The sequence below is a fragment of the Sciurus vulgaris genome (genome assembly GCF_902686455.1).
Source record: "Sciurus vulgaris genome assembly, chromosome: 4".
NCBI lineage: Eukaryota > Metazoa > Chordata > Mammalia > Rodentia > Sciuridae > Sciurus > Sciurus vulgaris.
The window spans coordinates 159,423,553-159,448,202 of record NC_136464.1 but is presented as its reverse complement, the minus strand read 5'-3'; the positions used below and the strand labels follow the sequence as shown (position 1 = coordinate 159,448,202).

General features: G+C 36.7%; 1 protein-coding gene across 3 annotated transcripts; it reads right to left on the bottom strand.

Moving 5' to 3' along the window:
- Window positions 1–63: 63 nt before the first annotated feature.
- On the bottom strand, window positions 64–23,369 carry HSPH1 (heat shock protein family H (Hsp110) member 1). 3 transcript variants are annotated; one of them, XM_079137416.1, is made up of 18 exons: window positions 23,245–23,369; window positions 20,225–20,282; window positions 18,140–18,280; window positions 17,417–17,539; window positions 15,741–15,840; window positions 14,338–14,471; window positions 13,652–13,896; window positions 12,775–13,003; window positions 10,699–10,805; window positions 10,350–10,483; window positions 8,382–8,590; window positions 6,874–7,005; window positions 4,017–4,154; window positions 3,137–3,262; window positions 1,975–2,082; window positions 1,754–1,873; window positions 1,373–1,534; window positions 64–954 (listed from the first exon to the last, which is right to left on the bottom strand). In XM_079137416.1, exons 1-18 carry the CDS (start codon window positions 23,352–23,354, stop codon window positions 748–750), a joined length of 2,583 nt encoding a protein of 860 aa, XP_078993542.1. In that variant the 5' UTR covers window positions 23,355–23,369; the 3' UTR covers window positions 64–747. The 3 variants fall into 3 exon arrangements, with proteins under 3 accessions (XP_078993542.1, XP_078993540.1, XP_078993541.1); XM_079137414.1 differs by lacking the exon at window positions 23,245–23,369 and adding an exon at window positions 22,748–23,236; XM_079137415.1 differs by lacking the exons at window positions 6,874–7,005; window positions 23,245–23,369 and adding an exon at window positions 22,748–23,236.
- Between the last annotated feature and the right edge of the window lie 1,281 nt (window positions 23,370–24,650).

Sequence of the window (24,650 nt, the reverse complement as noted above, 5' to 3'; positions counted from 1 at the left end):
TTATAATAATTCATACTTTTCTTCCCTTACTCCATTTTTAAGTCAGTGACACAACTAAGAAAGTTTAGAAATGACACCATAGGATGAACTTTATTTTAAAGCTCATAAAGTTTTCACAATCAGTTACAACAGGATCAACATTTCTTCCATATCACACCTTCACATGACAATGTACTGTATAATGAGAGAGATAATTTTAAAGTTTGTTTTGCATGCTGCTAACACATTTCACTAGCTTTTGTTATTCACTGGATTTTTAATAATGAAAGCAAAATCACTCTATTGGACAGAATAAATTTTTGAAAGCCCTTATAAAATCAGACTTAGTCTTGTTTATAAACATCCACACCCACACACATGCTGAAATGGAGAGCAAAATGCAAGAAAACTACCTTGGCAGAACAAATGCTTGAAGATTTTAATCACAGCCCTCTTGAACAAGCAGTACAGTTTTGTTTCTCCAAAAGACAAAAGTCAGTTTCATCCTCAGTGATGCAAATGGTAATACTGCACAGAAGCTTAGTATGAATTCACAATTCCACAGGAATCTCAAAGTTACCAAGGCAATTTTCCCTTTTAGGATCATAAAGACTACAGACTTAAGCTTTTTTCTTTTTCCATATAATACACAAAATCTCTAGACATCCTTAAAAAAGAAAATATAAATAGTCTCAGTATGTTATGTAGAATCACATACTATGACAAAAATATCTCATTAATTGAAGGAATAAGCCAATTTAATGTCATCTAGTCCAAGTCCATATTAACAGAGCTTTTCTCATTAGGGTAACATTCACCATTCTGATGTGGAGGTTCAGCACCAAAATTATTTTTGCCTTCTAAATCTTCTTCCTTTTTATCAATATTTGGGCCATTTGGAGTTCTTTCCAGTTTGGGCGATTCGATTTTTGGTTTTGGTTGTGTTACAACAGGTTCACAAGCATTGTTCAATTCCTTAAAAAAAAAAAAAAAAACTCATCAGATTTACCTTACTCAGACCCAATCAGTTCATTTTCAACTACTTCTCCATATACCTGACCCAGAATTTTATATTAACTCCAATTATTCATCCAAAAATTTCATTTTATTTTACTTGCCCAAAGCCACAGCTCACAGTCTAATCAAAAGCAAAGTGGGCATTCTGATTCTCAGAAAGTTTTTGTACACTTAACTGCATGCTCTCCATGGAATTTCCTAACCCTTCTTGACCCTACTCCATATTCCCCCAGCACCCAACACCCTCTGATACATGGCATGTACTTGGGTACTGCTGTCTTCCTCTCATAAGAACTAAGAAAGTCGATCTTATACTATGATTTCAAATTGAGTCCATAAGAGAATCCAGTAGTACATGTGAGACATTAACACTCACCTTGACTTTTGCTTTTATTTCATGGGCCCGTACAACTGGATCCTGGTCAAGACTCTTCTTGGCCTGAGCATTCATGATATTATTCATCCATTCCATTACCTCATTAACTGACTTCTCAACCTTTTTCATTTCAGATTCATCAATATGGTTGTATTTCTCATCCTAAACAGAAAAAATTATACTGTAAAATTAAATACTTTAGTAGTGAAAAACATCTAATTTGACCCAAGTTTCTATGAGGTTCAAAATCTACTGTTGGTATCAAATTACCAAAATTTCCTCACTTATGAATATTTAATCATTGATGAAAATTCCTCAGCCTAAATGTTAGCTTATTAAAATCTGGGCTAATTCTTTAATATGCACAAAAAGATGGAATACCTTGTTTCTGAAGTCAGCAGCTATCTTGGCATAGTGCTGCAGCCTCTGTCCCAGTTCTTCAAACATTTTTGGCCGTTCTTCAGCTTCTTGAAATCGGACTTTAACTGGTGTGCCAATTTTCTAATATAAAATACAATAAATTAAGAGGTGTGGTATAATTATGCTTTAAACATCTGCTGTTTAACATACAAGTGCCACCTTTTTAGGGAAGGAGAGCCTACCATTAACTCCTCCAACTTGTCGACATATGCCTGTTTAGCCTGGTCCTCTCCTTCTTCATAAAGCCAGTCCTCAGTCTCTGTGAGGAGTCTCAAAAAATTCTGATGTTCCTTATATGGAAAACATGACAAGATTAGAGGCACTCTCACTTAAGGAGTTTACAATAAAATAGAAGCATCTAAGAAATACTGAATACCAATCAGCTATCTTATCTAGGAAGGCATTCTAGTTAGCCTGGATTCCCTTCTCTGAAAAATAACAACACTCTTTTAAGTACCTACTAGCTCCAAATATTTTACATAAGGAACTCACAGGTTTTCTGTAGCTTCTTTGGATACATAGGAACTTTTCGGTGTTTTTGGTAACCCTTCTCCTAACTTAACATATTGTATCTTAGAAGCCTGCTTTCTGCCCATTTATACATTGAAATGTTCTGGTTATAAATGAACAATTATGTTCTTGTTCTCCAAAACAATGACATCTCTATTATTAATTTTCTATTCACTTCCCAAACTATCAAATACTGAAAGGGAAGCTATACATTAATAATCGAATCACTGAACACATTAAAAAAATAAAAATTACCAAACTATTCTTATGAGTTATGTACTTCTAACCTTGTGCAACATAGCTTGCTGGGTCATCCCTAGTTCAGAAACCCAACATAAAAACCCCAGAAAATGCCAGGGCAGGGCCAAGAAGTGAACTACATTATAAAAACCCACAGACTTTCCAACTAGTATATAAATGATCTTTAAATTCAGGATTAACCCCTACACATTATTCTTAAGTCTCATCTTTCACCATTGTGCTTCTGGGATTTACTCAGTGCCACCCTGACTAGGAAGAAGGTAAAGTACTAAGAGCAATGGTGCCTGATAACACCATGAATGGCTAAGCACGTCTTATGGGATAAACAGAAGGCTGCTGAGAGAGCAGCACCATTTAAAAACTAACTAAACAAAAAAGGTCTGAGGCCTTTGAAAACAGGGATTTTCTTATTGAGCCTCACTTCTCTACAACTTTGTTTATATATAATTTCTACTTCTGTATTATTTTCTATTTTCAAAAAGCTCAAATTGCATAACCTAGAAGTATAAATGTCAAATTTGATTATAAACATTTTACAGAAGACTATCTGAATGAAACAGCTCTAAAACTTACTTGCTCACATATAAACTTTTCATATGGTCCACACAGCTTGTCCCTGAACTCATACACATATTCCTCCACTGCATTTTTAGCATCATTTCTTTCTTTTTCCAATTTATCCTGCATTATCATCTTCCCCTGTCAGCAAACAGAAAAGGTTATTATAATCTTCCAATAACCAAGTAAATTTTAACTAGTTAATAACAGTTATTATTATTTTTGTGGTGTTGGAGATGGAACCCAGGGCTTTGCCTAGGCTAATCAAGTGCTCTATCACTGAGCTATAGTACCCTGACCCAGACTGTACTGTGAAGGTGTTTTCTTTTTAGCGTATAATAAATACAATGTTGTCTTCCTGTATGTAAGCACATAGCTGTACCTTGATGGAATGCCAGTCAATGTATATGATCATACCACTTTGTAATACATTTAAAAATGTGAATGGACTACAATTTACTGTTAAATTTCTATACATGATGTTCCCAACTCAGAAAAAGGGCATATTATTTACATATTATATATAATTTACATATAATCCTAGAGTTTCAGACTACAAAAAAGCACAATGTGTTGTAAGAGAATTATTTAGTGCAGAGTAGACTCCACTGTGCTACATGCACCCTATGCTAGGATATTCTCAACCAATTTCTTCACAAGAACACAGGCAATCTTACAGCAGAACAACCCATGAGCCCTCAAGTAAGTCTGTAAAAGCCAATCCAAGTGATATAAATTAAACTGAAAAATTCTTCATTTTTATTTCATCCTACCCCTAAAACCATATAAAACTTGGGATATGGGAAAGAATTACAGGCATTTATCAGTTAGAAAGGAGAGTAACAGGACCAAAACAGATATGTATACTCCAAAATCAAAACTATTTAGTACTTACCTCTGTTTCAATATACATGTTCAGAAGGTCCTTCCCTAACTGCCAGACCAAATTGGCTTCAATAGGTAGTTCTACATTCACCACCTTTATTTTGGGCTTTTTAGCTTCTGGAGGCTGGTCAACTTTCTTTTCATTTGCCTTAGGAAGAGGGATAGAAAAAAGAAATGGAAAAATTCTTAATCCTTGAAAAGCAAAAACCCATCACACTTATTGATAACTTAAGACAAACACAAAATCCCTAAAATAGTCAAGATGATCTATTCCCAAATGCCCATTTTAAATCAGGGCTGTAATTAAACTTAAATATGCCCTCCTTTATAGAATCTCCAGAATATTTTTCTCTTCTTAAACTTTGCTGTTAATGCTTTTCTTCATAGATCTTTACTTTCTAACCCTTTTAAAGCATGTTTGCAAATTCAAATAGTCGAAATTTTTAAATTATCAATAACTTTATAGTCTAGAATCTGACAGTAACAAACTTTTACCTTTACTTTTTAGATGTTAGGATTTACTTAATTCCTAACATGTATTTTGGTTCCTATATCCCAGTATTAGCACTACACTGAATGCCTTTTATAATTTCTTACATATAGACACACACTTGCATTATTTCCACTACCTTTCTTTGAGTTATGCGATTTCTTATAAGCAATTCTGCAAGGTGAAAAGAAATTTTAAAAAGTTTTAAAGTAGAAAATAGGATGATGAGGCAAATAATAAAGGCTGAACATCCCTAATCTGAGAAGTTTCAAAATCTGAAACTCAGTACCCACATGATGCCTGCCACAGTGGAAAATTCCATAGCTGATTTCATGTGACAGGTCAGTCAAAACGGATGCACTTAAAACACTGTATATAAAATTATCTTCAGGCTATGCATACAAAGTGTACAAAACATATGTTTAGTGTCAGACTGGGGTCCCAGTCCCCAAATATTTCATCATGTACATGAAATATCACAGATAATTCTAAAATCCAAAATCCCAAGCATTTCAGGTAACCGTTAATTCACTGTAGGTTTTTCAAAATATGTAAATACAGGGCTAAAGAAGTATCTCCTGTGGCATTTAATTTTCCAAGCCTTTTCTATGTATTTCCATTTCTTCAGGTGCACAGCACATTTCCTGCCATAAATGACAGACAACACAATTGAGGAGACTTGGCCATAAAACAGATTAGATGATAACCAAGGTGCACAACATGTATTCCAAATGGACAGAATCGGAAAAATGAGACGAACACAGCCCATGAGGCACAATGATCGCTGCCATGATTCATGTTATAAAGGATATTAAAATGGTAAGCCCTTTATTGAAGAAACTAGGACTAGGACATTCAATAACTGAACTAAAATTACTGAGATGGGACCAAAACATGTCTGCCAGCCTTGTGTCTAGCATTCCTTAGAGATCACTTATCCATTAAGTGCCGTAAACGGTATCATTAGTGATGATCTAGTCAGCTAGCCTGTAGTCAGTCCCTAGGTCTTCTTCCCTCTGGTGATGTGAAAACCCACCACTGCAGTGTGCATGCTGAGGGGGCATGATCCACAAGAAAGAAAAATGAATCAGATGATACCTAAACCTGGCAAGACACAGGAATGCGACAGATACTTGGGGAACAAAATAGATGACAGGACACAAATGGCAGTGGTAAGGTAGTACAAAAACTACACCAACTACCGACGAAACCAAGATAATCATGAAATGGTATCCCAACACAGAATGGACGAGGAAATCCAAGTGAGTGTGATAATGTTTTAAAGAGCTGAAACTAGTGACCCCACCTACCACTAAGAACACAAGATTCTATGCAATGACCTATTCTAGACAAGTACTGACACTATCAGCACAAGTTAGTTAACGTGTAACCCTAAATCTAGGGAATTAGTTGAAATTAAGTAGCTATTTTTCCAAATAACCACCCATCATAACATGACTTGTTATCAGAAGAGAAAGAAGGCAGTTTTCGGAAAGCAGAGCCAGAACCTATAGATCATATTAGGAGCCCTGGAGATTAATCACAGCAAATTAAAAACTGGCAACTCTTAATTCACATAAAATTCATCTTGACCCCTACCCAACAATTCTGTGAGTGCCTGAGTAAAGGAAAAAAAAAAAAAAGAAAAAGAAACTTGTTTTCAGAAAGGGAGAAAAACCAAACTACTTATAAGCAATTCTGACAGACTGATAATTTACATGCTACCTGCAGACACTGAACTTCTGCAAAGTAAAAGCGTGTGAGGAGTTAACAATGAGAACTTCTCGATATCCATCTGACCATGAGCTTCAAAGGTTTGATTAGAAGCTGTGATTTTTCAAGGGACACTACACCACTATTTAATTTAGCTTCTGATACCTACTGTGGAAGAAAGGAAGAATAATTTCTTTGAAAATGCAATCTGGTTATTTACCAGACCACAATAATTACTTATATTTGACAGATGACGTGAAAGGAGGAAAAAAACTAAACTCCAATAGCCCATGTATTTATCATCCGATTATATCAAGTGAGATTGATCACACCACACTGGGATGTAGCTTTTTTGCCTCTGGCACTAGCAAATACGTCTCTGCCCTTTAAAAGACAATAAACACTTTACATTAGTCTCTTGTTTCTTGGAGTGGCAGTTAATCAAGAGACGCTTTCACGTCGAAGGCAGAATATTTAATTTCCTTAGCTGAGCTTGAGTACCTCTATAACTGGTTTTAGCTGAATAACACAGAAAATTAACAGAAAAAAAATTCTACATAGAATAAAATCAGTTGGAGCTGGCTCTTGAAACTTCAAACTTAATATCATTAACGATCACATGTTGCAACATTGTCTAATGGAATGAACTAGAAGAGTCACTCACTTTGTCAGCATCTGGGATTTTGTTTTCTTCTGAGGTAAGTTCAGGTGAAGGGGGAGACTGTGAGGTTTGTTGACCATCAGTTTGTACCTGGGGCTGTGTTCCAGCTTCACTGTTGTCTTGCTGGATATTTTTCTGAAATGAAAGCCCAGGCACAAAGGATGTAGAAAGCAGGTGTACTTGTATAAATTTATAAAGTCATAGGGCACCAAAGACAGTACACTCAATTTCTGAACTCTTAATAGGTGGGCAGAAAAAGTACTAGATAAAAGCAAAATGAACACAAAATACCCAAAAACTTCTTAGAAAATTTTAACCTGTAAGAAATTCTGTGAATGACAGTGGTTAATACAGTTAAGTAACACAGCTAAGCATTTGACTGATGGCGACAATCAAGAACTCCCCTTTTAAGAAACTGTCACCTAAATGGGTACAGATAATAGCTCTCAGAAGCACAGGCAACAGGTTTACCACTCAAGGCCTCTTTCCCAGCAACAAGATTCCAAAAACCTAATTTCACCAGCAGCCATCATGCATCGCCATTACCTCCATTTCCATTTATTAAATAGCTCCATAAAATGACCAACTATCAGTTATTCCAGGGCTTATCACTTCAGCTTACAGATACCCAAGACCCTCTCTGTCCCACTTTCATCTTCTGATTCAGATATTTAGACCTCAAAGGATCTTAGGATAACGAATAAAAGCTACATATTAACAATCCTGACTAAAAATCTGATAAAGGGAAGGAAAATGACGCCTACAAGTTTTCTGATCTTTTTGTAGTAGCCCCCATCACCAAACAATCAGTGCTTGTTATGATCTTTGGGAGTTAGTTTTCTATCTCACCCTGAAGTCACTCTTATTTTTCTTTCAAGAATCTAAAGCAGACACTGAAGTACTGAGAAGCAAGGCACCGCTGATGTCCAAAAGGTACTAAGAGACTGAGAAAGTAGTGATGCTAGCCATACAACTCATTACTGTAAAGAATTTCTTAATGAGACTCCAACTAAGGTTTAGATGTTCCTTCAATGTTGAGGAATGATTTAACACTGACCACTGGATACCAACACTATCTTATATCTTAACCGAAACACTATACTGCCTATTCATTAGTTATTTCTGCCCAGAAATAAACAAGTTCTGGAACACTAAAGCCAACTTTGCCATACATTTAAAAACATTTTTTTTCCCCCAGCTTTACAATTCTGCCAAATAGTTTACATAGTAATCTGCTTCCTAACCATCAGTCGACATTTGACTTAATGTATAGTCTTAAAAAATCTAAGGAAACTTTACAACAATTAAATTATATACCAGTCATTTTAAATCCAGTTACAAAGAATTTAATCATAATACACTAAATTCTTGAATATTACCATAAATTGACAAACTATTATTACACAAAATTCTGATCCAAGTTATTCATGAAGAAAAACATTTTAATTCTTCTACAGCTTAGAATTAGGTCAACTCTATATTCAAATGCAAAGATTTATCTGCTAACTTACATCAGCATCCGAGTTTTCTGGTGGTCTCTGATTTGGACAATCCATATCTGTTTCAACAGATGACATTTCATTCTCTTCAGTTGGGACTTTCTCCACCATAGATGCTGTAGAGATGGTAAAAATGCCATGGGTGTTGACTCGTACTTTGACTTTCACTCTAGATTTTTCTCCATCCTTCTGTGCAGAAACATTCTGAACTACAAAACGGCCTAGAACAAAAAGAAATAGACAATTTTAGAGTTTAATCTAAATCTCTACACAGTAAATAAGTGCTAAGAAATATAGCTTAAAAAGTACTACAATTGCAAAATCTTTTCCTTTGACCTAACTTACAAGGTATACCATAAATACACTCTCAAAATACACTTATTAATTGTACCACATACATACAATTCTTGGGATTAGTCAATAAATACCACAAGAACCTTCAAAGGGAAGGTATTCTTTTGGCTATTTAGGCAGATACTGGGTTTAAAGATAATAATGAAAAGCAGTTTCTACCCCCTTCTACCCAATTTCTGTAGCATAAATAAGATCTGAAAATTATCAGCAGGTCTAACATACATGCTGATTTTTAATCCAATGAAATCTTTTAGGGAATACTATTTTTCTGATTAAAAAACCAAGCACTTTAAACTGTTTTAAATAAGGGAAGTAAGCGAAAATCTGTATCAATGCCTGAAATTATTATATGTAACAGAATGGTTCCACATCTTTATTTAGTAATGGTTAAGAGTGCAGAATTGAATCCTGGTTGTGTGACCCTGCTATAAATTACCTAACCATTTATAACTTCTGAGGATTGAGTTAATTTTTAAATGAGCACTTACTACAGAACCAAGTACTAAGTGTTTACCATCTCTAGCAATAATATTATTACAGATACCACTGAACTACTGAGAAGTAGTTTGAAGCTATTCTGTGCAAAGCACCAAATTAGTTAAGTCTTGAATTAAAGGTGCCATACACATCTTTACAAAATCAAATCTTACAAATTTACAAATTTAAAACACCAGGTCAGTGAAAGACATCAGACTAGACCTCAATTGTCACATCACTAGTTCAGGAAATAATTGCCAAATGATCTATTTAGAGAAACAGCATTTACCCTCAGTCAGCTAACAAGACCCTCAGGAGAGTGGGATATAAGATGGCTCTTAACACATATACAAGGCTTTCAGCTTGGGTAAACAAGAAAAATAAGACATCATGCCTAATTTAGAGGTTAGATTTTATCTTTTGCACAATGAGGAATTAATGCATAGATTTCAATCTACCAAAATCTTACAGTATAATTTCAAGCTATTTTCCTATCAGTAAATTTGTGAAAAGTGTTTAAAAATAAAACAAACTGTGGGTCAGAACACTTTAGCCTCTAATTAGTTAAGAAACAAAACACAACTGATCAGGTTGGATCCTTCAGAGTTTCTTTATAAAAAGGGATGGGGGCAGAAGAAACCCTAAAAAGGACCTGGCAATAATGTGAATTTTATCTGCAATCTGGGAAAGAGACAGAATTACTAAGAGCAAAAGTGGATGGACATTGTCCAATCTCCCAAGAAAAACGCAACTCTAGAAAGGGTTACAATACAAAATTCTGAATGGTCTCAGCGACATTTTATATTGGGAAGTGTCATCCTTAAATAAATTTCACCTAGAAGAAAGGTTAACAGTAAAAGTAGCCAGTAATCCTTTGCAGTATGGCCTACGTCAGAAAAGACTGGAGTGTTCCTAAATCATTACTTGGACATGACAGCAGAACTTGCAAGTCACCTTATCTGTATACTGCAGTGATCAGTAAAATGAAGACACCTCTCCATCACCATGACTCTAAACAAAACATGTTTTCACAGGGAACTGTCTTCCACTCAATATTACCAAGAATAAGAAAAAAATTCAAGTTTCTACACTGAACGGTAAGCTAAGTCTTCAACTCAAAGAGCAAAATATACAGAATTAACTACTTACCTATTTTTGCTTCCGGATATGGAACTCCTTGTGGATCAGAATAGAAAGCTTCTAGCTCAAAAGGCCCCCTTCTCAAGAAGGTGAGAACTTTGGAGAAAGGAGCAGCATGGTTTCGACTAAACACTTCATGAACTCTAGAGAAGGGAAAGACATTCAAGAGGTCAAGGATGTTACCTTCCTGTGCTCTATAAACACAAAAGAGACATTCTAAAATCTATCAATTCTATCTCATCAAAGTACCAAAACAGGAGAAATATTTTGATAGGTTTGGTTGTTGAAAAATCACAGGTATGCACTCTACCAAAAAAGTTATACTTTTTATATATTAAAGACAGTATCTGCTACATACCCTTCGGTATCTTCTGAATCATGGTTCCAGACCAGAGATATTGGAAAAGGAACTGCATCTGTGACGGAAAATTCTCGGACTTTAAATGCTGGGGAAAGGATTGCACACTTGGGGGAAAAAAAAAGAAAAAAAGATTAAGAAGATTATCATGAGCACATGATTAATTTCCACTCATCTTTTAATATAAAATTCGATTCTAATGGGATGGGCAGGTTTTAAGTGAAATTCAAAAACTACTTACAGCATATGTCATCTTAAGCACAAATAATTTATTTACTGCCTAAATACCATGCCAAACACTAGTTAGAAAGAAAAATCATACAATTTATCTTAGGACAGTAATTGTTTATCAATACCAAGCTTCATGGGCTTAGTAAAAAAACATCACTTTTTCCAGAAATGCCTTGCTGATTGCAATGTCAATTATTTATAAGTTGTTTTGCTTTTGAATGTGTGTATAAGTACATTGTAATGTGTAAACACACAATTCTGTCCATATTACTTTTCAAATGTTTTTTAAAAACTGACTGAAAAGGGGACCAAGAGCGGTAGCATGCACCTATAATCCCAGTTACTTAAGATTCTTGGCTGAAGTAGAAGGATTACAAGTTTGAGGCCAGCTGGGGCAACTTAGTGAAAACCTTTCTCAAAGTAAAAAAAAAGGGCTAGCCAGGTGAGACAGCGCAGTCTATAATCCCAGCAGCTCAGGAGGCTGAGACAGGAGGACCGAGAGTTCAAAGCAGCCTCAGCCAAAGCAAGGTGCTAAGCAACTCAGTGAGACCCTGTCTCTAAATAAAATACAAAAGAGGACTGGGGGTGTGGCTCAGTGGTCAAGTGCCTGAATTCAATTCCTGGTACCAAATGAAATAAAATAGGGCTACAGATGTTGCTCAGTGGCAGAGTACGCCAGGGTTCAATCTCCAGCACCAGGATGAACCAAACAAACAAAACTGAAAAGGGTAAAACTAAAAATGTTCATATTTTCAAGCAGTTTTACAAATGAAATTAATAAATTTAAAACTGGGACCAACAACACCCAAATCAGGTGGAAGGTTCCTGTTAATAAAATCACAAATAGATGACTAAACTATTTATCTAATTAGTATGATATCCTTCCACAGAGAAGCCAAAAAAACTTTAAGAAAACCAGACACTTCTAACATTTAGGGGAATCAGTTAGTTAAGGATGCCTAGTCTGTTATTAAGTTTTGAAAAAGAACAAAAATCCCAAACATGTTAGAACAGTACAAAGGATATCATTACTAAGTAATATCTACATCATTTTTCCTTTTATAAGTATTAAAGGGAAGTCACTCTGAAGACCTTTGTTCAGAGTCTCATTTTATATGTACTAAAACCTCCTAACCATATCACAGTTAAAACATGTTAACTTTAGTTAAAACTATTTGATTATTAATACTATTAATATCCTAAATACATACATATATATTTTCACTAATAAGGTCTAGATTTGGTGCTTTTGCCTCACCAAACTAACTTTATGCTTTTGGGCTGCCTTCCTATTCTGTAAGTGCATTAAAAATCAACTTGGCAGGGTTGGGCTGCAGCTCAGTGGTAGAGCGCTTGCCTTGCATGTGTGAGGCACTGGGTTCGATCCTCAGCACACATAAAAATAAAGATATTCTGTCCATTTGCAACTAAAAAAATATTTTAAAAAAGATCAATTTGGGGGTGCAAGAGGGTTATCTATTTTCTAAAACCATTTGGAAAATCAATTCCTTATGACATTTAATTCCCTCCTTGTGCTTTACAATAACTGTCACTGCCACACAGTTAATTAGTGCTTTACAGCTGTGTTTTCTGTGATCCCCTCAGAAACATGTCTTTTCTAATTCTTGATGGAGAAACACCAGTTTAGTAGTTCTAATCTCAAATTTATTGGATCTTCCAGATTTGAACATCCTTGTCTTCTTCACAGCCTATGGACTCACTGAAAAGTAACTTCCTTCTGCAATTCAATTAGATGAGGCTCTATTAAATTAACCAGTGTGGTGAGAACCAACTGGGAACTGTTTAAGGAATGCACACCAAGAGAAAGCAGGGCTAAGGAAGTACCTGTAGTGCACAACCTCTGGCTACTGCTTCATCTGCATTGAGCGTTGTGCTAATATCTTTTCCGAAGAATTTGGCGATCTTTTCTTTCACAGCTGGAATTCGTGTAGTACCTCCAACGATCTCAACAGCACTCACATCTTCTACTTTGAGCTGAGTTTGTTCCATCAATGAATAAAGAGGTACTTCGATTTTTTGCAGCAGTTCAGCACAGAGTTCTTCAAATTGTGACCTTAGCAAATGAGAGAAACACTTTATAAAATTAGAAAAGTTATCTTATGGTGAATACCATCTTGCCCCCCCACCTTTTTAAAACAGTGACTCCTACAAGTCAATGAATTTCATTCTGTCTTCCACAAATACCCTAGATAAACCCTAAACTGAACTCTCCTGTAGTTTTTAACCTTTTGTTCTTTGTATAAATATAAAACAGGTACAAAAAAGGAACTGGGAAGAAAATCAGATCTGTGGTTATTATTAGAAATCACTTTTATATTCTTATAATTGCCACGTTAGTTCCTAAATGTTTTATTTGATCTGATTCTCATTACTTTAAATATTTATTTCCATTTACATCAAAATATCTATGAAGCCATTATTCAATTATTGGTCCAGAATTACCAAAAAGTAGGAAAAAAGAAAAAACAAAAAAAACACAAAAGAACTTTCTCATGAGAGCACTTGGAAAAGATATTTTTGAAAACCCTCTTTGTAGAAGGGCCCCTAAGTTCTAATGGTGATAAAACACTGACTCTTCAGCCACAAGTCATGTAGCACACAATCCTGAAATGTAAGCCAAGACTCCTAGCTACAACTGACACCTGGGCTACAATTTCAGCAAGAAGTTACACAGATTTCATCTGCAGAATTCAAGACACACCTGTTCATCTTTCCGGAAACATCTTTGTCATTCATAAAGCATTCGATATTCAGTGGCAGGTCTGTGCTGTTAGAGCTCATTAGCTTTTTCAATTTTTCACACTCTTGATACAGACGAAGGAGTGCTCGAATTTTGGATTTTGCATCCAACTTGTACTTAGCTTTAAACTCTGCACAAAAATGTTCCACTAACTTTTCATCAAAGTTTTTTCCTCCTAAGAAAGGATCAAAAGCTGTTCCCAGTACCTAAATTAATTAAAACAACAAATAATATGGTCATTTTCAATCATATTAGCAACTAGTATCCTAAATATTGCTATTTAAACAACTCAAAACTAATATGCTCAGAACGTCTAATTTAAATTACAATAACATGAAATCTGTCAACTGAAAGTAATGTAACTGCAAAATACTAAAGAAAAAAAAAAAAACCCACATTCTAAGACACTTCTTTTACTTTTAATGACTATGTACAGAGAGAAGCAGCTTTTGCTTTCCAAAGCAAAAAATTTTAAAGAGTATGCTAAGACATTACCTCACCTTTACACAGATCAATCTTAGCAAATTCCACATTAACATCTTTACATAAAGTTCTTCATTATTAATAGTCTAAAGGCTCATTAGCTTAAAATCACAACAAATTTAATACTTAGTATGTCTGGTCACGCAGTTCCAATATACACTTACCTTCAATTTTCCCTTGTTAAAAGCACAGGCAGACACTTGAAAAGCTGAGTGTCCCATATCAACAAAGACCACTATCCGAGGTTTCTCATCTGGGCTTGGGAGATCCTGTTTATAAATTCCATAATTCAAAGCAACTACAAAAAATAAAGTATGTGTCAATTCTTTGGTTTATACTTTTCTTAGGTATTTCATTGTTACTTATAAAATACATACGTTAAAAAAAAAAACTATAATTAAAGCAATTAAGATGAACCCTTTTTATATCTGACTTCACAATGACTTTCCTGGAATCAATTATTATTCTGCTTCTGACTTTAGAACAATGCTCTATTCCTTTCTCATTACATGAAGAATAATGATGGGTTTACATACATGGATGGCATAAACTATAACCACATGTCATAAACAGCATCAGACTCATTACACAATATCTACTTTTAAACACAACCTGTAGTGACATTACTTATCAAAAAAAAAAGTTAAGAATTACAGCAACTGTAGTTCCTCTTATTTTTGGAAGACTTGTGCATTAAAGGGTCTGTTTTCTGAACTTTGAAATCACTGTACTTCTAAACAGGCATATCTAATAGCCTTTCAAAAACCTACTAGAAATATTCTGAAAACTCAAGTTTGTAAAAACTGACTACCTTCCCCTTTTTGTTCATCAAATAACGAACTGACACAGGAGGAAATAAGAGTGACTGCTTTGCCTACTACTAGTATCCACTGCACCTAGCACAATGCCTGACAAACAGAACACACATCAATATTTGATAAATGATCAATTCCTAACTAAAGTTCTGGAAATATGAGGAAAAAATTTTAGCATAATCAATTACTTGTACGCAAGGTAGCTGTGATGCATAGAAGCTGTATAAAAGCAATGAAAGGAACAGTTAAATCCAACCTGCCTAATTCAAAGAATTAAACATATATTTATGTATGTGTATATATGTTATGTATGTATACGCCAGGCATGGTATATGTACTCCATACATTATATTCCAAACACCTGTATTTAGAGGCAGAGGCAGAAGGATCACAAGTTCCAGCCAGCCTTGGCAACTAAGCAAGACACTGTATCAAACTAAAAAATACAAAGGGCTGAGAGAGTATAGCTCTGCGTGGTCAATTGCCCCGGGACTCAATGCTCAGTACCAAAAAACAAAGTACTTTCTTTAAACAGTCATTTTTATATTTATTTATATGAAATAGTTTTCTAATGATAAAAGATTCATAAATTTGACAAAGTATTAAACTCTCATTAATGACAAATACCTAAAGAAGAATTTCTGCTTTCAAAAATCTTACTTCTATGTGAAAAAGTGTTTAATAATGTCACCCAGAGTGTCGTAACTCTTTTTATGGTTTTTGTCGCTTCTACACATACACATTTTTCTTACCAGCTGTCATGTCATTCATAAGTCTTAAGCAGTTTAGGCCAACAATCTGTGCAGCATCTAATACAGATCGCCTCTCAGCATCTGTGAAGAAGGAGGGGACCTATAAACAAGAAAAAGAACATTTAACTCATCTAGAACACAAAAATATTTAAATTCCTCAACTAACCGCTTGTAATAAATTCACAGACTCCAACAACTAAGTAGGACTAGCCAGGTCCCAGAACAAAAATAGAACTTTAGACTTAATTTCCAGCAAGTTCCCTAACTTTTAGATAGAGTAACTACTTTTGAAAAGATTGCCTCAAAATTATAATATTAAAGTCATCTTTATTATAAACAAGTTTTAAACTGAAATGAAAATTAGGAATATTCATAAGACTTACTGAAAGTAGTTTAAATTTAATAGAAAACCCTAAGTGAATGAAACACTACTTTCAAACTAGCCTTGAGTTTCTACTAATATTTGGAAATTACAATGCTAAATCAATATTCCAATATTCAATGTTAAATATATAGCATATACCACTGCCCTTCACTTCTGCTATTCACTACAACTATTAACAGATTATGAGTTACTTTTTAATTCAGGAGAACAGTTAAGATTACAAAAATGCTTTTTGGCAAAGCATGTTGATGTTCCTAAAAGATAAAAGAACACAGACAGGGAAGGATGAAGTTTCTAATGGTACTGGCTTATACTTCTAGCTGTACGTAATTCTTTTTGACTATCTTTAAGGACAACATTTCAACCAGGACATTCACAAGGAAGAAAAGTCAATACATTCATAGAATCACTTATAAAGTGACTTATATCACTAATAAAAGAAAATACCTAATAGAAAACTTAAGAGACTTCCATATCTTTTCCAAGTATTCCCTGATGTTTCAGAAAGAAATATCTCAACTAAGTCAACAGACTTAATTCTTTACTTTTACCAGAGATTAATAATTATTATTCTAAGCAATAGAGTCCTCTGGTAGAAACCTTTCTGTCTTTCAAGTGTTACAGGAAAAATTCTAGTCACTACACTTTCATATCCTAGAATATGCTGCCATAAAGGCTTCTGACTGTTCTGGGCAAGTCAAAGAGCTCACACTATAATGCAGAGACCATGCTGAAATGGAGTCCATGACAGACAATCCTACTGCAGAACATAACCACAGCAGACCAGTGATCCTAATCGTTTCTGAAAGCAGAACTTACAAATACCTGTCTGGTATCAAAATAAAAGACTTTTATCCTCTTCAAGTATTCTTTGATAACCTGCCTCTCCACTGAAGCTAGCCGGAGTGCCAGTGGTAAAAATCTAGGTTTTGCCACCACCAGCAGGCTACAGTTTAAAACTCCTAAAGCACTGGTTCTCAACTGAGTTCTTTCACCTGTGGAAAGCTTTCATGCAAGTACATAGGTTGTCTGATACTGTAGCAATTAATTGCTACAATACGTGAACTATCTATATTTTCAAAATGCCCCATGGATTTCTGCTTCACATCTCCAGTTAAAACCTTTGCAGCTGCTAGCTAAAATACCACTCAAACCTACTTTAAAATGGTTCAGAACATTATTAATAGTTTAGCAGAATTTTGATCCCTAACATGAAGTTTTCACACACTTGATACTTAAGAGTAATATAAAAGGCAAATTAAAACACAATTCCTTGCTGAATTCTACTTACTGAAATGACACAATCTGTGACTGGTTTCTTGAGGTTGTTTTCAGCAGTTTCCTTTAACTTAGTCAACAACATAGCTGTTATCTGTTCAACACTAAATAGATGTTCTTCATCCATGTACATTACCTATGGTTAAGGGACAAAATGTTTTAAACACTAATACTTTAAGATAAATGCTAATATTAAGTATTGATTTTGTTGTTTCAGAAAGGAAGAATAAAGGAGAATGGGGTAAGAAAACCATGAAGACAGACTTCCCAAAGTTCTAGTCAAACCATTATAGATGGTGGTAAATTTCCATTGAAAAGATGAATCACTAGAATAAATATTGTCTGCTGATCACAAGATAGGAATGCTGCTGGTAGTTAAAAAAAGATTTCTGATTGTATTACACTATTGCTCTTCAAACTCCAGCTGGACTGTCTCTGAACAGACATTTGTTTGATTCATGAACACCATTTAAACACTATCAACTAAACCTAAAGTTTTTCAATTGCCAAAAAGTTAGAACACAAATTATGTTATAGCAGTGTAAATTACCATTTGAATAATTCTCAGACAATTTAGTATAATTTAACTATATTTTAAAAGGAATTACATGAAAAATAACAAAAAATATCCCACCTTGTCCAATTAAGATATCTGAGGAAATATTAAGAAGTACCTTTCTCTATAAATTATTAAACAGTCTTCTATTAAAGGAACCATTGTTGCTCATTGTATTACCTTTATTCCAACTCCACCATTTTTCATTGGAACCAAATCATAACTTAAGTTTTCCTTCTCCTTTTGAATGAAGGGGTCATTGAAAGTGCGACCATGAAATCTCTTGAAGTTAGATACGGTATTGTTTGCATGAGTGATTTGCTGCAAAACAAATTTGAGATTTTAAATTGCTCTAATTTGCTATCTACAGCAATTTTACAGATAGCCATCTATACAATCTTAAACCAACCCTAGGTATGGTCACAAGGGCCCTACATTTCCTATTGATGAAAAGGTTATTTGTACTTTCTTCTCCTATAGGAAATATCTAAAGGAAAATAGACAAGAGGGCAATAGTGTCAGAACAGACTTTAAAGCAGATTTTAAAATCTGCAAAATAAATTCCAAGACAGTACCAGTAACCCAATAACATTATTATCACTGTATTTTACCCCCACACAACTTATCACAATTTTTTTTTAAAGTTTTACTTTTTAATAGTCTTATTAGACCAGGATACACATTTTACTCCAGAATATATATGGATGGCTATTTTTTCTGTTAATAGTTTGGAATGCTAATTACAACAAAAGATGTAAGTTAGGGTAATTCAAAAAGTTTTAAAATGACAATGTTTTCAACTGCATGCGCTTATTTTTTTTCATTTGGGAGTCACAGTTTTTAAGCACAAGAGACTAAATTCATACTATCTTACACAACTGGTGCATGTTTGTCAGTTACTTTTAGCAACTTATTTACTGACAGTCCCATCATCTCTCAGGTACATAGGTTAAACAGAAATACTTGGTCAGAAATTGAAGAAAACCAGAAGGAAATATGCCCAATAGTTATGAGATGGTTATTTTTTAACCCACTATTTTGTTTAATATTTTAGTTAAACTCTAGATTAAAAAGTCCTACTTTAGAGTATTTTTCATGCAAAGGTGGCACTGAGAAACTCATTTACAATAAGTAGTTAAAATAAAAGATTAAAAGCTATGACTCCTGCTAGCTTGGAGACACTAAAACAGTTTACCATTTACTTTTTGCTTTGATCTACTTTTAAAGACAAAAATACAGCATGGCAGTACCAGTAATTCAAACACTATGGAAAGTAGCTTTGCTTACATCCTTAAATTGTTCATGATTCTACAACTGAGATGAAGTATGACTAGTTGTCTACAAGTCAGCTCTGAGTATCAACTGATTCTCCTCATATAGCCAAAGAGAAGCAACAGAAATTTAGGTCTAGGCTATCAATAACCTAAACAGGAACATTTAGAGGGACTGGTACTCCACTGAAGTTCCCCTCTCCTTTTGAGTAGGTCATTTTGAGTCTGTGTAACTATTTTTATTTCCCATACCCCTTTCTGTCATGTATCTCTTCCAACCTAATAACCTTGATAGAATATTAAAACACATTTCAGGATTTAAGACTTTGTTTCTTTTTAGCAATATAAATTTCTGTATTTAGAGGAATTTTTTCATTTTCTATCCTAAAGTCTCTGAAAAAGTATTTCATATATTTTTATTTTCTCCCTATCCCCAAGGGATTCAAACCAAAGATGCTCAAAAGAATTATAATGTGAACCATAAGTGAGAGCTTTATATATAACATTAAAAACTGATTAACAGATGATTTTAAAAAATTGAGATGAAAAGTCTTCAAATTCTCTTCCTATTTCAATTCAGACCAGCCACATTTCAAGTACTGAATAGCTATATGTAGCAAATAGCTACCATATGAGCACAGGTCTGGACAAAAGTTCTCCTAGTCCCACTTTAACCTCAAAAAGCTTTTAAACACAGAAGCTTAGCAGTTTCTTCTATAAAAGGAATATTTAAATCTTAAATGAGAATCATGAGAAAATTGCCAACAAAAAATTTCAAGTGTCTTGTTGGCAGACTGGAAAGTTAGAGTAGATGTCACTCAACAGAACAAGAGAAAAGAAACACAGGGGGAAAAATAATCACCTAAGGATTCAAAAGAATACCCGAGTTATATTTTTAAAACTCAAAAACAGATAAGCTTGCAAACTTCATACTCTTGAACATATCTTGAGATTTTCCTTTCAAAAAATGGATCAGAATTCTCTTGGAACATACCTGATTTTTGGCTGCAACTCCAATCGTTCTGTTTTTTGATCCAAATGATATGACTGATCTAGAAGAAATAAAAACCAAATGTTTCAAAACTGTTAAAAAAGCATAAATGTGGACATTTTTAACTGACAAGGAAAATTCTAATATAAATCTCCTCAAGGGGTGTGTGGGTATATTTTGGGGGAAAGGTTCCATTTAATTGGTGCTCTGGGTGGCAATCCTGCTGCCCCAAGTCTGCTCATGTCTCAGGAGACATTTCTCCCCACCTCAAGTACTAGTATAATCTGTGTGGTCTCCAATTACTAAGAATTGACCATTAACTCTGAAAGTATTTTGAATATTTAAAGGACATTATTAAACTTGGCCCTATACAAAACAAACAAAAATGTAACTTGACCTCTAACAGTCACCAACTCTGTACAATCTAAATGCCACTTTCATACCTATTTTTGTCCTCATATACCATCTGCCTCTTTAGGATTCAAAAACTTTTATGTAAACCCAAGTAAATGGACCTAAGTTTATGACTCTGGAGTTTAAAGAGCACAAGAGGTTCCCATCTGGAAAATTCTACTTAAAAAAAAGTCACAGCAGAATGAAATATAAATGTTTCAGAGAAAAGATTAAATAATGAGTTACATTAAATCTGCTTTGAAGAGATGAAAATGACTTGTAACCATGAGACAGCTTTCTCAGTAACAAGAAATGAAATGCATAGTAACAGCAGAGAGAAGATCAAGAAAAGTCGTGAAGAGGAGGTAGTGATTAAGGTTTTGGATTAGAAGAGAAATCTGCACATTACTAATCCAAATCTAATCTAATTTTGGATCACACTTACTCCTACCTAGGTAAATGAGTAAAATGGGAATATACTGAGAAAGTTTCAACTTGCTGAAATAGAATCATCCTGGACCTAGATTATTCCACCAGGTGCTAAACAGCATCCTAAAAGCCAGGGAGACATTCAAACACAAGACAAACCTTTACAGCACAGTCCAAACCGAGTATCATTCTAAAGTCAAGAGTATACTCTTGCAGAACAGATCTACTCATTTTCCAAGGGAATAATCAAATTGATTGTAATAAACAGTAACCAATGCACTCGAGTCAACAATCAACCTGAACAAACATTAAAAGGAATCCCAATTCTACCTTCAGGTTACATTTTTCACAGCCACACCTGTGGTCTTTGGTTAGGTACACTGGTCACTATATTCTCAATTCCCCCCCATTCGCCTTTGAACAGATTCTTTCTTTTATTGGATCAAAGAGAACAAAGATGTAAACTGTACCTAGGGATGAAAGCCTGAAATACTGTCATCTTTCTTACTAACCTCCAATTAAGGTACTGCACTGGCAAAAAAAAAAAAAAAGACCAGTATATGGATTTGCAAAGTTCCATGCGTGGGTTGCTTAGGTAATAAGTCACCAGCAATGTTGGCTTTTTTCTTCTGATTTCCCATTCACTTTAATAAACGTTCATCTGCCCGCAAATAACTGTATAAGGTCAGTCATTTTACCCTTGGATTTAATGTTTCATTTTATACTTATCTCTGGAGGGCTTTGGAAAAAAACATTTGGAAAAAGAACATTTGGAAAAAAAATGAATTTCCTCGAAAAGTAAGGAAATGTTTTCATCATTGCAAAAATGCAGGTATGTCTGCGTATATTTTCTTCAGAAAACAACCCCATGAAATAGATGCTCTTTTAAATGTTTCTGCTTGCTCACTCCACGCTGCTGTGGAATATTAACATTTAAGCCAGATACATCCATCCTTCTCGTGGAGTTCTGGGCACAGAAGTATGCAATTTTTATTGTCTCTTATTTCAACTGCAAAACTAATTAAGAAATAAAAACTTGCGTCTAAAATTCTTATTAATGGCTCCGATAACGAGTAAAAAGAACGTTTACATCTTCCAAAAACGATTCGGGGTACTTAGATAAACAACATTAGCAACCAAGAGAGTAGGTAAGGAGAGGGTGGATTAATCTTTCACAGCAGTGTTTCTTGGTCGCTAACAACAGACCGCCGGCTCCAAGGCCAAGCAGCAGAAAAGAGGCTCTGGAAGCTTCCAGTTCATTTCGAGATTCACAATGCGGAAGAAAAGGCTCGGCAGCTCCGGCTCCGGGGTGTGCATAGATCGGCGCTGAGGGAGGAGGACTAGCCGGGGGCGGCTCTGCTAGCACCGAGAAGCCGGGCGGGGAAACGGGGGTGGCTGCGGAAGGAGCCGGGTGCAGCCTGCCAAGTCAGGGGAGCGAAGTCGCGGGCTTCGCCGCCGCCGGGCCCCCAGGAGAAATTCTGCCCCAACTGACGACCCCGGGGGACTCGTCCTGCGCTGTCTTGCCTGGGTGAATCCCCGAGACATCCCTTCCTCTCCATCGGTGGCAGCGAGCCCATGCCCCTCCCCAGCCCCCACGAGCGGCGCGCCACTCCTCACGCCACCTCCATCGGCCCGCGAGCTCCGGGTACCCAGCGCTCTCCAGCCCCAGAACCTGCCCCCTGCGCCCCGCAAGCTCCCACTTACGGCGTGCACCGGTCGCTGAACTCGTTGGCGATGGTCTCGATGCCCCCAGCCCGGGCCACCGCGATGTAGCAGCTCTGCGAGCCCACGTCTAGCCCCACCACCGACATGGCCGGCTCGCGGTGCGCCTCCGCCTCGGGTCTGGGTCTGCGTCCTCCTGCCGCCCGCGCGCCGCTCCTTTTCGGCCGCCGCCGCCGCCTCCTCTGGCTCCTGCCCGCAGAGCCGACTGCGCTTCTGTCACTCGGGCCGACACTCGGCCGGTCGGACGCCTCCGGCTACCCGGGAACAGCGGCGCTGGCAGGAGAGCCGCCCGGGAGAACGCGGCGCTCGGCCTCCGCGGGTCGCTGCACAGCTTGGGTTGACTGCCTCGCTCGGTCGCCGCCGCTCGCTAGCACACCGGCGCCGGCGCCCAACTACCGACCCAAAAGGGGAGGTCCCAATTCCTCAGCCTTATGTATCGCACTGATCAGAACTTTCCAGAATCTGCGGCATTTACTCACCGGCGCCTCCACCGGCCCCTCCACGTGCCACTTCCGCTTCCTTCTCGAGCCTTCTCGAAAGATTCTACCCAATGGGTGGCTGGTCCCCGGGGGACGGCTGCCGTTGCCATGGTGGCAGGACAGCCGCGGCGATGCCATTGGCTCTAGCAGGCCAGGTTGACCCACCCCCGCCCCCGCCCTCCCTAGCCCGGGGCTCCCGGCTGTCTTAATAACTCTGGGAAAAAAGAACGTCTTAGAAACTCGTAACATTCGTAATTGGCTACTGGGCGGTGATGGCCCACTCTTAGACTATGAAAGGAACCTAATCCGGCAGAGATGAACCCCTCTTTGGCGAAGCCCCCAGACCTCCGGACTCTGGGGAGGCCCAGCAGCTGTCAGGAGAGCATGCCGGGAAATGTAGTCCAGCCCGAGACGTGGGCGCCTTGCATGCTGGGATGTGTAGTCCCGGGCGCAGTGCGTGCTGGGACCTGGCTTTGTCTTGCGGGCTCCGGGGAGAGGCCGGATTCTGTCTAGCGCTTTCGCGCGCCTTCATTGGCGGGCAGCGTTATTTTGTTTGTGTGTGTTAGGTTTGTATTCTGTGCTGTTCTGCCTTAGATTACCCTGACAGCCTACGCATTCCGACTTAAAAGAAGGAACGTCAGTTTAAATCGCTTATTAAGCCCAGGGTTTGTTTACTGTTTTGCATTCATTTATCAACCGGCAAGATGTGTTTTGTAGAATACAAAGTGAGAGGTTTGGGGGGGGGGGGGTTGTATTTGGTTTTCAAGAAATTGTATTTTAGTTGCGATGTTATTTGGAAGGCTGTCCGTGATGTCACTTTTTGCTTATTTTTGATAGACCTGATTTAATAAAAGACCTTGTTCCACCCTGCCACTCCTAACCACAAATTAGTACCTAAGTTTTACTTCTTTGATCTCAAACAGCGTTTTGTTTTTGTTTTTTTGTTTCTTCCTTTCCGGGGAAAGCTACGCCCGCATTACCTTTTGTTCAGTGAAGTGGCGAGCAGGGAAGGGAAAGGTGAGTGGTGCTGCTACCACCAGGTCTTTTATACCCTTTTGTGTCTTTTTAAGGTTCCCTCAGATCTAAGTGTTTTTCCTTTCCTCAGGCACATCGAAATAAACATAGTTCAAATGCGCATTATTGGATAAGTGTGTGATTTTGTGACCTCAAGTTAGAAAAATCTTAACTCTATCAAGCCTGTGGCAGTTCCTCCTTAAGGAGAGTTTAAGTCAGAGGCAAAGACAGAGTCCCAGTTTATTAGTGTTAGTGTAAACTAAACTGCTTTTTGGTAGTTGGCCACTTAGGTTAGTTACTGAACTTAGTTACTGAACCTTAACGTTTCACTTGATGCACCTTTTAAATGGTCATGATAGTAGTAACAATCTCAGGGGTGTTGTATTCTTAAA

What these genes read in the sequence shown, in the direction of transcription:
- HSPH1 (XM_079137416.1), bottom strand. Translation starts at nt 23,354, where the DNA reads ATGGCAACGGCAGCCGTCCCCCGGGGACCAGCCACCCATTGGGTAGAA. An exon ending in GAGTTGCAGCCAAAAATCAG is followed by an intron (nt 18,281 to 20,224) that starts GTATGTTCCAAG and finishes TTTGTTTTGCAG; the next exon opens with CAAATCACTCATGCAAACAA. An exon ending in CTGCTGACTTCAGAAACAAG is followed by an intron (nt 1,535 to 1,753) that starts GTATTCCATCTT and finishes TTTTCTGTTTAG; the next exon opens with GATGAGAAATACAACCATAT.